Source organism: Prorops nasuta, unplaced genomic scaffold (genome assembly GCF_024137725.1).
Source record: "Prorops nasuta isolate Cenicafe-Biocafe unplaced genomic scaffold, Cenicafe_Pnas_1.2 PNAS00001, whole genome shotgun sequence".
Lineage (NCBI taxonomy): Eukaryota > Metazoa > Arthropoda > Insecta > Hymenoptera > Bethylidae > Prorops > Prorops nasuta.
In genome coordinates this window covers 4,769,221-4,782,561 of record NW_027116798.1, presented here as the reverse complement: position 1 = coordinate 4,782,561, position 13,341 = coordinate 4,769,221, and the positions used below count along the sequence as shown (strand labels likewise).

The following is a 13,341-nucleotide window of genomic DNA, read 5'->3' as shown; positions in this document are numbered from 1 at the left end:
CAAGAATCAGAAGACTCAATCTATGAAGACATAATAGAAGAAGAATTAATAACACGAGAACAAGAAAATACCCCAAGAAGATCTCAACGAATAAAGAAGTATCCTAATCATTTGAATGAATTTGTATTTTTAACATTCGAGGAGGCTAACACAGGACCGGACAAGTTGAATTGGAAAAAAGCCATAGATGAAGAAATGCAATCCTTAAAGGATAATGAAACGTGGGAGATAATAGAAAATAAGAATATCCCTAAAAGACCTTTAACCAATAAGTGGGTATTTAAATTAAAAAATGATGGAACATATAAAGCACGATTAGTTGTGAGAGGATGTGAGCAGAAATATAATGTTGATTATATAGATACTTACAGCCCAGTAGTAAGCACTAATGTAATAAGATTACTTCTGAATATAAAAATTATAGCAAACCTTCACATGTATACACTAGATGTCAAAACGGCATTTTTATATGGAAACATAGAAGAAGAAATATACATGTACTTACCTAAGGGATTTGAAGAAGATAATAAAATCTGCAAACTTAAAAAATCACTCTATGGATTGAAACAATCTTCATATAAATGGAATGAATGTTTCACAGATTTTATGAAAAAAAATGATTTTGAGCAACTACAAATAGAAAAATGTATATTTATTAAAAAACATTCTAGTCTTATTATAGCCCTATATGTAGATGATGCAATACTACTAGGATCAAATAAGGAAGAAATGGAAAACTTTGTAGCTGATTTAAAAAATAGGTTCAAGATGACAGTTAATAGAAAACCAGAATCATTCTTAGGAATTGAAATTATAGACTTAGGAGACAGAATGATGCTGACACAATCTGCTTATATAGAAAGAATTTTGAATCAATTCAATATGAATTTATGTAAAACAGTATCCACTCCATCAATCGTTGATAATGACGTGTTGAATTGCAGAACTAATGAAAACTACCCAGTAAGAGAAGCAATTGGAAGTCTGCTATATATCAGTAACAAAACAAGACCAGATATAACTTACGCTGTAAGCAAGGAAAGTAGATTCGTTGATAAACCTACAAGTAAAACTGTTGATGCTATCAAAAGGATTTTTAGATATCTTAATGGCACAAAAGGATTGGGGCTAATATACAATACTAAAAACCTAAATGTAGATGAAATACATGCCTATTGTGATGCAGATTTTGCTGGAGATATAGAGACTAGGAAAAGCACCACAGGTTTCGCCATTTACTGCTTTGGAAATTTGATAGGTTGGAACTCAAAAAGACAGTCAATAGTAGCATTATCTTCAACCGAAGCAGAATTCATAGCAGCGACAGAATGCTGTAAAGAGGCTTTAAATTTAAGAATGTTGTTAAAATCACTAATTGGAAAAGATTTTAAAATAATCTTGTATATGGACAATCAAAGTGCAATTAGTTTAATCAAAAATGGAATTGTAAATAAACGTTCCAAACACATAGAAGTAAAATATCACTACATTCATGATTTATATAAGAAAGATATTATAGATATAAAATATTGTCCTACTGAGGAACAAACAGCGGATATTTTTACTAAGTCTTTGGAACGTTTTAAATTTGAAAAATTTGTTAAAAAATTGTTAAATTGATTTTTTGTTTAGTTTGTGATAATTAATCTGTGAATCATCTTGAAGGGGAATGTAAGATTTAGTTTGATAGATAGTCGCAAGATGACCCACAGATTGGCTCAACGCGCATGCGCGTAGTTGTGTCTTCTCGTTTCTTACCATTTTAGTTCAGTTTACTTTACTCTCTTTAATGATGTCGAAAGAAGAAAGAAACTCATGTAAAGTTATATCGAAAAATAGTAATAAAATAATATAAAATAAAATTAAGAGTTTATTAAATAAAAATATAAAATAATAACATTAATAAAAAGAAATAATAATTTTCTGGATTCATTTCAATACTTCAAATCCCTTTGCTTATCCATTAACCTGTAAAATTTATAAACTTTTTAACAAAGAAATATATTCTACACTTTATATAGTTTATGTAATAATAGATATATTAACTGAAACAGGGATTAACTTATCTGATCCATTTTTGATTAATTAATCAGTTGTTATGATTTACCATAAATCACTTTTGCTCAAAAAATTTGTGTTTACTTCTTACTTAACCCATTTAAACAATTATGTCGCACAATACTAACACATACTTAAAATGATATAGCAATTTCAATAGTCAGTTTCCAATCTATGTTTTTTCCATTACGCCATCTTTGTTGCCAACCGTTCAATATGAAAACTTCTAAACCGTTCTGTAAAATGTCGCCGTATCGAAATAAGCCAATGTGCACAAGAATTTATAGTTTCTCGTAGAGTGCAAAGTCTAATTTATAATATTGCTAGAGTTTCTTTCAAGTTATGCAACTTTTGTCTGAAGCATTTTTTCAAAAATCTTAATCATCCTCAAGTTATTTAGGAGGCCCGGAACTTTTTGATCACCATATATCTTCTATAAATATTCTTATAAAGTTCTATGTACATTTGCGTTTACTGATGGTTACGGACGCGTGCAATCGTGTACGCTGTATCAATTAAACTCATGCCTAAATGTAATTTTTAATCAAAATTTCTCTTGTAAATGCTTTTTTGACCTTATTGACTGTCAATAACTAAATTTTCGGTATTTATAAAGGCCCTTACCATACAACGAGTCCTTATATGCGCTTCGTTAAAAAGGACTTCTGCCGCTGTATTCGGGTTGGCAAGTGGGGTCATGAAATACCGCTCGTTGCGGTAGCCGCGGTCCCCTAGTAGAAGACCATTTCCACACTCGTAGTAGTCAAATCTGTGTTTCAACCTGCTGTGTGCGAATATGGTTGAGTCGTGTACGGAGCCTGGCCATCTCACGACGAGATCCATTATTTCTAGGTGGCTATTAGCCACGCATTGTACATTTACGCTGAAGAAACCTTTACGGTTTCTCCAGAGCTCTGCGTCCTCACCTCCTGCAAATAATATGATTAAGTAGTTCATTCAACAACGAATGATGTTTTATTATCTATGTTAAAATTAAACACGCAGAGTTTGGCAAAAATCTGATTTATCTTCCTGTATGCCTCAAAAATGAAGTAGTTCAGAAACAAATCTTTCAATTTAACTTTTTAAAACTTGAAAAGAAGTAAATTTAGAAAAACAAAATTATTTTACCTAAAATGGAGCAGTACAAAGTGAAGTAAATGGCAATAAATTAATTTAAACACTATACGAGCATTACAGTCTTCTATATAGCAATGTAATAAATTATGTGTTCATTTAATCGTTAATTAGAAATTTCCATCGTAAATTGCATATGTAGATTTGGTAGAAATAGTGTGTTAGTCTGCTATACTGCACATGCGTGCATAAATCGTCGCTCACCTTCTTAATAGAATTTTAAGATTAAAAATGTAGTAAATGATAGATGAAATTAAATCATACAGTATTTTGTAAATGTCTGCATGAAAATAACTTCAAAGCAGTAAACAATAAAAAGTTCTATGAAAAAAAAACCTAATGACTTGGAAATGTTAGTAAACTGTGACCTTAAAGAAAAAATTCTACCTATATATATGTACACGCGTCCCTTTAAGCTCTTCAACATTGCCTTACAGTATTTTAATCAGACTTTACTAGCCACGGTGATAAGAAAGATGTAACAAATTTTTGCTCTACCCGTATAAAAGTTTTCACCTGATTATTTTATAAATAAATGAGAATTTTTAAACAGATTTTATTAAAGAAGTTTTATGCCATGTAGGAGGACTTAAGAAACGTATATCATTAAGTTGACTTTATGGATGGTCACTTAAAAACTACATGAAATTCACATTTATATATTTAAATGGAGCACTATTTATATTTCTACGAATACTTTCAAAAGGTTTCACAGAACGTTATGATTTCTATTATTGCATACAGTCGTTTACTATAGCTATATTGACATGAATGTATAGGTAGATGAGTTTCTGAATGTGTGACATATGACCCATTACTTTAGCCAATCCACACATGTCATTTCAAATAGAAACATTTAGAAAACGATTGGATGAAATGATAAAATCATGTTACATTTTGGGAAGGCATTGAGATAAGCTATTGGAACATTTAAGAATAAAGGAGTGTTTTATTCAAGAAAATTAGGGTGGTCTTATCATACAACCTTCAAGAAGTCTTCGTAGGGACAAATTAATGATACTATCTGATATACCTATCTGTACGTTATAAGACTCCCTTATTTCAAGTATTTTTCTACAAATTAATTTTTTATAATAATTAATTATACAGTTTTGTCGTGAAGTACCTGTATGTCTATGTTAAAAACTAACCATAAGATTTTATACGTATATGCACACAATCGACAGCGCCTATTACTCTTATCATTCCTGATTGTAAGAAATTGTGTTTTGCTGTTTCCATAATTTCTTCATCGGTTTTCGGCAATGATACGTATTTATGAAATAAATCAGCTATTGCGGCAGAGACTCTATGCACTATTTTCTGTGCAGATGTTGTACAAATATTACAAAAATCAGCTGCCACTTGCAGAAAGCAACCAGTCGCATAAAACCTAATGGCTACTAAAAGTTGGATAACCGGTGGAATTTCACTTTTCCTAAAAATGAAAATTGAAACATTTCGGGTTATTAGGAATCAAAATTAATCGTCTCCATTATAGTCTACTAAATATATGTTATGACCGTTGTTCGACAATTCAATTTAATGTTTTATAATATTTTAATTCATACATATAATTTTAAATTTATGTGTTTTACGTACGTTTGTCTCTGACGGATAATAGACCCAATTTGTTCCAAAACTTCCTGAAACTGCAATTTGTTTACTCGAAAACGACTTGAGAACTCTGCATCATTAAGTAACTCGAAATAGTTACATCTCTGCCAAATCAAACGATTACGCATAGTAACAGGCTCTCTATTTTCACTCATTTCTACAAAAGTTATTCAGCTACAAAATAATGTTGCACTCTATACATCAATTTCCATAAAGAAATAAAAATGATTTACATTTGTTTTAACACACTTCAATATAGTCATAAAAAACAAATGAAGGAAGAGAAGGACAGCAGCTTTCACTCGTGTTATTGCATATAATTTTCAATACAAAGTAAGTAAATATTATTGTATAAAAAATCGTAATTTCTCATTGAATTGTCATATATGTATATGTTATTTCCTTAGATGAGTAACGTACATGAAAAAAAAGAAAAATTTTTAATGATCATTGAAAAATATTTTCACATAATTGAAAATAAGAAGACCAATGGAACTACACCTGCCCAGAAAGAAAAAACATGGGAAAAAATTCGCATACAAGTCAAGGAAAATATAGGGGGGCAATGGGAGAAAATGTGCCCAAAAACGACTTGGAATCATATGAAGATGCAAGCTCGAAAATATAAGGCAGCTACAAGGAATGAGCTGTATAAAACAGGTATATATATATATATATAGGTATCATTATTGCATCATAGTAATAGATTTTATTGACAATATTGTATTTCTTTCTTATAAGGCGGTAGAATGTCCGAAGCTCCAACAAATGATCCTTTCTTAGAGAAAGTAGCTTCTCTCATAGGGAAGTCAGCTGTGGGCGTAATTTTAACAAAAAATAGGGACAGCGACATGCTTCCCCCCACAACGCCAATCTCCACTGTGGGCGATTTATTCAGCGAAGAAAATTTAAACCAAGAAAGAGTAGATGATCCCGAGGAAGTTTTTACTGTACGGCTATATAAATTTAAATACATACATTTATAGCCACATTATGTCACAATCAATATTCGTGTTTTTTCGGTTATAGGAATTACTACAAAACGATGAAATACCCTCTTGGGGTAGTGGAAGCGGACCGGCTATGCTAAAACATAGGCAAAGTATGCCCCTGCAAGAAATTATTATAAATGCAAGCTCCACCGCCTCCACCAGTAATCCCTCGCAGCAGCTTTACAATTTATACCTTAAAAAGAAAATAGAAAAAGAGGAGAAAAAAATAAAAATTTTAGAGCTGCAAGAAAAGCAGATCCAGCTGCAAATCGAGGTGTCAAAAGAAAAATTAAAAAAATTAAAAAAAGAGAGGTAGTTAACAGTAGAAAAAAAATTAATTGATAATGATAAATATATATATACACCCTGTATATACCTATTCCTCTTTTCAACTAATTGGTTTTATGTTTTGTTACAGGTTATAGAATACATTAATTTTGTTAATTTTATGTTGAATAAAATTTATTTAAAATAAAGAACAAAGAATATATGCTCGAAATCTTTTTTCATTAAACCTCTATTTCCTTAAAATATAGCAATATTACAAAATGCATTTTATGTAAATATAAATATTGTTAGTAACAATTCTTAAAGAAATTTAATTAGTTACTTAGTATTCTAATCTATAAGAATTTATGTTCAATTACATATATTACAAAACTAGCAAAAAATTAAGCTAACGCAGTTACTTTACATCTTAATATATTAACAGGTAGTACAAACTGATATCTTGATTGATATCCTCTAAAACTAATGTAAACTGTAAACTTTCCTTAAGTCACATCTTGAAATCTTCTTGTTATATATACATCACTTGTATATGTAATTACATAGACGAACAATTTGATTTGCTACTATTAAAAACGCGTCTAATAGCTTTGATAACGCTGCGCGATATTACCTAAACTGCTGTTCTAGCAATCTGTAAAATGAAGGAGAAATTAATTGATTCCTTGAAGAAAAAAGTTTTAAAATGTGAAACAGTTTTATTCTCAAACATTAATCTATAATTGAAGTGATTTTTGTGTTGAGAATAAGAAGCCAAACATTCTTATTATTATTTCTAAACCAGAGGCTTTTCACGTGTATTATTTTACAGAAATCAGAGTCATTTTTAAGCATATCTTCCTTATAAAGGGATGAGGAAAATTTGATTACTTTTTAAGTAAAATAGTACGAAGTTTACACATTCATAAAATTGACAATGAAGTCACCACCCGTAATAAATTTATCACATTATCTATAACAAGCACACATCATAAACGAATAATCGGTGCTTTACCTTATTAATATCACTGGAATCGTAGCTTACAACTGGATGTTTCTAATGTTATATAACTACGATGCAAAGCAATTTATACATCATCAAATATAAAATGGCTGCTATCCAGAATTACGAGTTATAACAGTTTAGCTTTAAGTATTTTCATGAAGAGCTTAAAAGATTTGGCTTTAAGCGAAAAGCAGCAAGGCTCTCTAGATTGCTATCAGATGTTAAAAATCATTTATAGGATCATTATCCCAGCTTATGACAATCATGCATAGAGCCTATTGCCAGTTTAATGCCATCCAGAAACAATTTATAGTACCAGGCTTTTTATCAAAATCATCGTTGAGTGCTGTATTCCCTGGCATGCAAACTGTTTTTTGTTGTAGCTGTTATTCCTAAAAAACAGAAATATTTTACAAGTTTCATGAATTACAATAAATTGCAAGGTGCAACAGACCATTGTACATGAATCATACTCAGCTTTTTATAAACAATGTTCAAAGATTACCTGAAAATAAATCATATGGTTTGTGCATTGTTGTTTTTCCATCTATACAGCTTAGCAAAGCGCAAATTGGTGTCAAAGTATTGCAGTAGCTTTATAGGTAGAGGCAAATATTTTTGTAGACTATCCTTTAAGGCAGTTTTGGAATCTGAGGCTTTATCATCCAAGTCATCATGTGCCTGTCAAAGTCTCCAATTTGTTTAGTTTTCAAAATTTTGTTTAGCTGTTAACTCTTCAAATTGACAATGCATAGAAACTAAATAGCCAAAGTATCTGTAACAGATAATATTTCTCACAAAGCATCACGTGTGTATTGTAATACATTTTATCCATATTGATAACTTTTTACTTATCTGACACAGATGCGAACATGACCACCGAGTCGACCTCCCAAATTAAAGTTTACAAGCATTCTAATTCTTAATCACACAAGTCAGCCTCCTGAAGCTACTCCACAATGCTGCCGGCCCAAATCTTTCATTTTCAATCAACTTTATTTTGTTGGAAATGCTTCTTGTCGTATTATTCACAGCTCGATATTTCAGATACTCCAGAACTATAATTCAAAACAATGTTTGGACCACAATGTAATAATTAGCTGTCATCCATCGAGAGCTCCAACCGACACAGCCAAGCTATACGTAACGCTTCCTGCAAAACAGAACGGATTTGTTATTAAGGGGAAAGCAACAGGGCTCCCTCCATTGCAGTAAAATAATAAAAATCATTTGTAAGATCGCATACCAAAATAGTCATGTCTTTAGAGCTGGTTTCGCTATAGATTCAGGCCATACATATGGATTTTATAGCAGTATTAAGCTGCATCGCAATAGCCATTCAATGCATATTATTATATGGCATGGAAATTGCTCCTTCCTGCAGCTATACTGCAACAGCAAAGAAATATTTTCCCAGCATTTTGAATTACACTTACCAATTGCTAAACATGAAAGATCTTTCAGCACTAACGCTTAATTAAATTTTAAATACAATATTTAAAAATTACTTGACTATGATCCATATACAGCATCTGGACTCTTATTATCAGTTTGCATCAAAACAGCTTGGACAGAGCAGAGAAAGAAAACGGATATAACCGAACCTCGTATGTAGATATACTCCCTTGGATGAATAAATATACCCGACGTACCTGTAAATTATATTTCTCACAAAGCATCGCATATATTAGGTTTGTTCGTGTTGCTTGCACTTTATTGAACTTGTCATCTAGGAAGTTTTAGGGAGTTTTCTAGAAAATAGAAAATTCAATAAAGTGAGTACTTTTGAACACGAACATATATTAGTGCAAACTACAAATTTATTTAAATGGACCAACATATTATATGAGTAGGATAAACATGGAGGATAATAATGATTTAATATGTAAAATATTATTTATTAATAATTTAAGCGACTCAGAGGAAGATGAAGATGTTCAACATCTCCAAACTAACAATTTAAATACACTTGGTATGATAAATATAATTATTTAGAAAATAAAATAAATTTACTTTTATAAACCTATAATAAGTCGATATATATAATTATTTTTCAGATGAAATGAATGACATTGATTTAAGACTAGCTTTAGAGCCAGTATTAAATAATGTGCAACGAAACCAAAGGATAAAAGTATGTAATTATGTTGAAAACGTAGTACGTAATTATATCGAAAAAGATTTTATTATGCACTTCAGATTGTCCAGAGAAATGGTACAAACTTTAATAAAAAAGTTTGAAAATACATATATATTTAAATCACTACAAGGTAAAGTTATTTTAATTAAAATTTAATATAAATAACGACTTCTTAATTGATATATTTAATAACGAAAAAATAAAAACAGAGTTTGCTGGTTACGTACCAATAAGTGCTGAGACACATATCTTGTCATTCCTGTGGTTTCTTGGTCATGAATCTGGAGGATATAGAGACATTGCAGACAGATTTGGGGTAACAATTAGTACTCTACACACTATAATAACAAGAGTTACTAAATTCTTAGTAAAAATAGCAAAAACTATTATTCAAATGCCAACCAGAGAGGAGGAAATAAAAATTAAAGAATATTTTTTGAAAGAACAAGGTTTCCCTGGGGTTATAGGTGAATATATTCTTTTTATATGCGAGTTTATATATATATATATAAGGAAAATTAGAAGTACATACTAACATTTAATAATACTGATCTTAATAAAATAATATCTATTTATAATATAGGCTTGATCGATGGTACACATATACGAATCGATAAACCTAAAGAGGATCCAGACTCATACATCAATAGGAAACATTTTTATTCTATACATGTGCAAGGAGTCGTGGACAATAATTTAAAATTTATTGATGTGCTTGTGGGTTACCCTGGCTCTGTACATGATGCTAGAGTATTGAATGAATCTCCTCTTGCAGAACGTATGGAAGAAAATTGGACAAGTATATAAATCAAATAGATACTACTTTAATTGAAAATATATCATTCGTTTTCTTATTACATCTTTAATCTTTGTTTAGATGGAGTATACTTATTAGGAGATAGCGCGTATCCTTGTCGTAAAGAATTATTAGTACCTTATAAGGACAACGGACATCTAACCCATGCCCAAAAGAATTATAATAAAAAATTAAGTAGTTGCAGAATAAAAATAGAGCATGCGTTTGGTTTAGTTAAACAACGATTTCGACAATTATATCATCTGAAATTAAGAAATTTAAGTAGGATGGTGCAAGTGATATATAGTGCTTTCTTGTTACATAATATCGCAAATGCAAGTGATATGGAGTTATTTGAGCCTCCTTTACATGATGAGTTTCCAGATCCAGACTTTCGTCAGGTTCATTTTGAAAATGAAATATTTTCAGATCATGAAAATGGGAAAAGACTTCGAGATGAATTATGTCGGCAGCTTGTTGGAAGTTAAAGGATGGAAGAATATAAGTCTGTTTCATGATAACATTTATATTTTGAACAATATATAAATGAATTATATTTTATATAAATGTTAAAGAAATAAATATAAATGGTACGAAAAATATTCGTTTTTCTTTAGGAAATTCTGTCGTCTCACGTTATAATGTTTACTAAATTAATTTGAAAACTAAAATGTAATTTAAATATAAAATTAAAATAAAATATTATCTTTTGGAACATTTGACAAGCATTATAAAACAACATTTTTTATGATTTATGAACAAAAATATCAATATTCTAAGAATAAATAAAATAACTGTAATAAACTTAATTAGGTTAATTTTTTATGGTAGTTCAACTTTAAATTATTATTAACATTTTTCTTAATAATAATTAAACTTATTTCTTTATTAGACTTACAAAATCCTTTAAAATTTCATTCCTTTCTTTTCTTAATTTATTAGAAGCTTCCCATTGATTTTTTGTTAGATCAATTAATTCTTCTTGTTTTTCTAACATTTTAATTTGTAAATCTTTTATATTTTGTTTTTCCTCTTTTATTTCTTTTGTGTAATTTGTAATAGATGAATAACACTTATTTAAATAATCAGCAGTTTTTAATCTTTTATTAGCTGATGAAGAAGAGGGATATGATTTAGTGCATGTTGAAGTTGTAGTAGATGGTGATGTGTCATTGTCTTCCCTATAGTGTTACAATAACTTTCATTTAAAATAAATTATAGCATAAATTAGGAAAATATAGAGGAAAAATGTGCAGATCTATGATACTTTCTGCCTACTAATATTTAAGATATTATTCGCCTACTTACAATAAACTTAAGGGATCATCTGGATTCTCAACTTCTTCTCTCTCTTCTACAATCTCTACTCTCGGCTCTTTTAATATAAGCCCTTTACTTCCCATTACGGCTAATGGAACAATTTTATGTTTCTTCCCTAAAATGTCATGCAGTTCACTGAAACAAGGTTAATTTACAAGTTTCATTTTATATAAACTATAATCAAATAAGATAATTAAAATTTTTACTTTTCAAAAGGACAAGAAGTTCTACAATTGCCAGTTTTTTTATTATGTTGAATCATCTTTTTGTATGACCGCTCCAAAGATTTATATTTATTCTCAACTTGCAATGGACTTAACTGATATCCATGGTAATTCATTTCTTTTGAGATTAATTTCCACAAATGTTTTAAAGTTTTAATTTGACGAGTAGAAATTAATTCTTTTTTACTTTTATACAAATCTAAAAAGAGTTTTGTATTCTTATTGTCCCAGCAAAAGTGGGTATTTTCTTTATTTATTTCTTCTAAATTATTATTATTATTAATCATTTTCTTTGGTAATGTAATTACAATATTTGTCCCATTTAAATCGCAGAAAAGTTTTTCATTTGAAAAATTAATATCCTCATAATTTATTTGAAATGAATCTCCATCTGTAAGAAAATTTTTATCATGTAAATGATACACATCTGAATAATATGTAATAGCATGCTTAATACCGTGTATGATGCAAGAGCCAGTTCTACAATTTTATAATATTTACCTTTTGTAAAACATTTTACCAAGCCATTTTCTATCAAAATATCGTTATCTTCATTTAAAACAAAATAACCTTCTTTTCCTATATTGAAATTATTTTCCATCATTGATTTTCTACTTCGTATAAAATAATTGAAGAATGCAGTGCCAGTTATTTTTATTCTTTCAATTTTAATGGCAACACAATTACTCAGATTATCTCAGATTAGCACATGTTTTGTATTCTCGCTAACCCCGGGATTCATAAATGAAAAAGCTCAAGTTAAAACTAAAGACGGGTAAAATCTATAGTCTACGTAACACACCTTATAGGTTTCAAGGTGAGCTTGAAATCAAGTTCTGTTTATGAATCCCGGCCTAAGTGTTTGCACTTATTGCACCTCCTTCGGACCAGGTGCAGAAAGTGCAATTCCTGGGTGCAAATAACTCGTAACACGAACGCATCTGATTACGTCACTACCGGCAAAACTAACGCAATAGTGTACACTTTTCACGTAAGTGTATAAAGTGCAAGCAACACGAACAAACCTATTGTAACAAGTTTAACACATAATGATCAATTTATACTTATCTGCAATAGATTCGAACACAACCCCTGAGTTGACCTGTCAAATTTGTGTTTACCTAAACCTTATACTACTTAATCGTACAAGTCAGCCGCAATCATCCGGCAGAACTTGCAGCGTGGCTACTTTGCAGAACTGCCAACTCAAAATGACCATTTTCAGATTTTTTGTTTCTTATTTGGCAATCCTACTTTCCATCGTAAAATGGCCTCCGGACACAGAATTATTAGACGGAGTGAATAGGGAATTCTAGGGAAAGCTCCGTCGGAGTGAAAAGAGTTTAATTCCGAACTCAACTAGTGTGGCCAGACATATATTTAATACTACTATATTGCGGGTTCCCTATCTCACTGCCTGCAACAGATGAGGGAGCAAGACTGAAGGACAGAAAACTAACTGCCTCTTTGTTTAGTAGTACGAATACGTCCTTATATGTACGCATGCGTCACGTCAGTATGTATGTGTATATATATTAATTCTGCTTACTTTTTTCCATCTTTTCCAGTATTCTCACCTGTCACTGTAGAAAGTTGTTGAGGTTATTGGGATAAATATATATCTATTTAGATAAGTATTATTTGTAGATTGTATAATTTATGAAAGTATTTAATAAAAAGATAAATAAAAGTACATTTTGTAGTAAATGGAAAAGCTGAGAAAGAATAAAAATAATATTAAAAACTGCTACTCAATATAAATTTATTGATGTTTAAAATGTACA

The 13,341-nt window shown here is 30.2% G+C and overlaps 3 protein-coding genes across 3 annotated transcripts; 1 reads left to right on the top strand and 2 right to left on the bottom strand.

Annotated features, from left to right (window-relative positions):
* Window positions 1–4,341: 4,341 nt before the first annotated feature.
* LOC136778400 (putative nuclease HARBI1) lies at window positions 4,342–4,967 on the bottom strand. Its single transcript, XM_066735252.1, has 2 exons — window positions 4,798–4,967; window positions 4,342–4,633 (listed from the first exon to the last, which is right to left on the bottom strand). Exons 1-2 carry the CDS (start codon window positions 4,965–4,967, stop codon window positions 4,342–4,344), a joined length of 462 nt encoding a protein of 153 aa, XP_066591349.1.
* A 4,298-nt stretch (window positions 4,968–9,265) lies between these two features.
* Window positions 9,266–10,501, top strand: LOC136778335 (putative nuclease HARBI1). The gene is made up of 4 exons (XM_066735130.1): window positions 9,266–9,347; window positions 9,427–9,684; window positions 9,801–10,016; window positions 10,095–10,501. Exons 1-4 carry the CDS (start codon window positions 9,266–9,268, stop codon window positions 10,499–10,501), a joined length of 963 nt encoding a protein of 320 aa, XP_066591227.1.
* Window positions 10,502–10,666: 165 nt separating this feature from the next.
* On the bottom strand, window positions 10,667–12,708 carry LOC136778269 (putative leucine-rich repeat-containing protein DDB_G0290503). Its single transcript, XM_066735006.1, has 5 exons — window positions 12,059–12,708; window positions 11,540–11,948; window positions 11,322–11,468; window positions 10,912–11,194; window positions 10,667–10,678 (listed from the first exon to the last, which is right to left on the bottom strand). Exons 1-5 carry the CDS (start codon window positions 12,159–12,161, stop codon window positions 10,667–10,669), a joined length of 954 nt encoding a protein of 317 aa, XP_066591103.1. The 5' UTR covers window positions 12,162–12,708.
* Window positions 12,709–13,341: the final 633 nt, after the last annotated feature.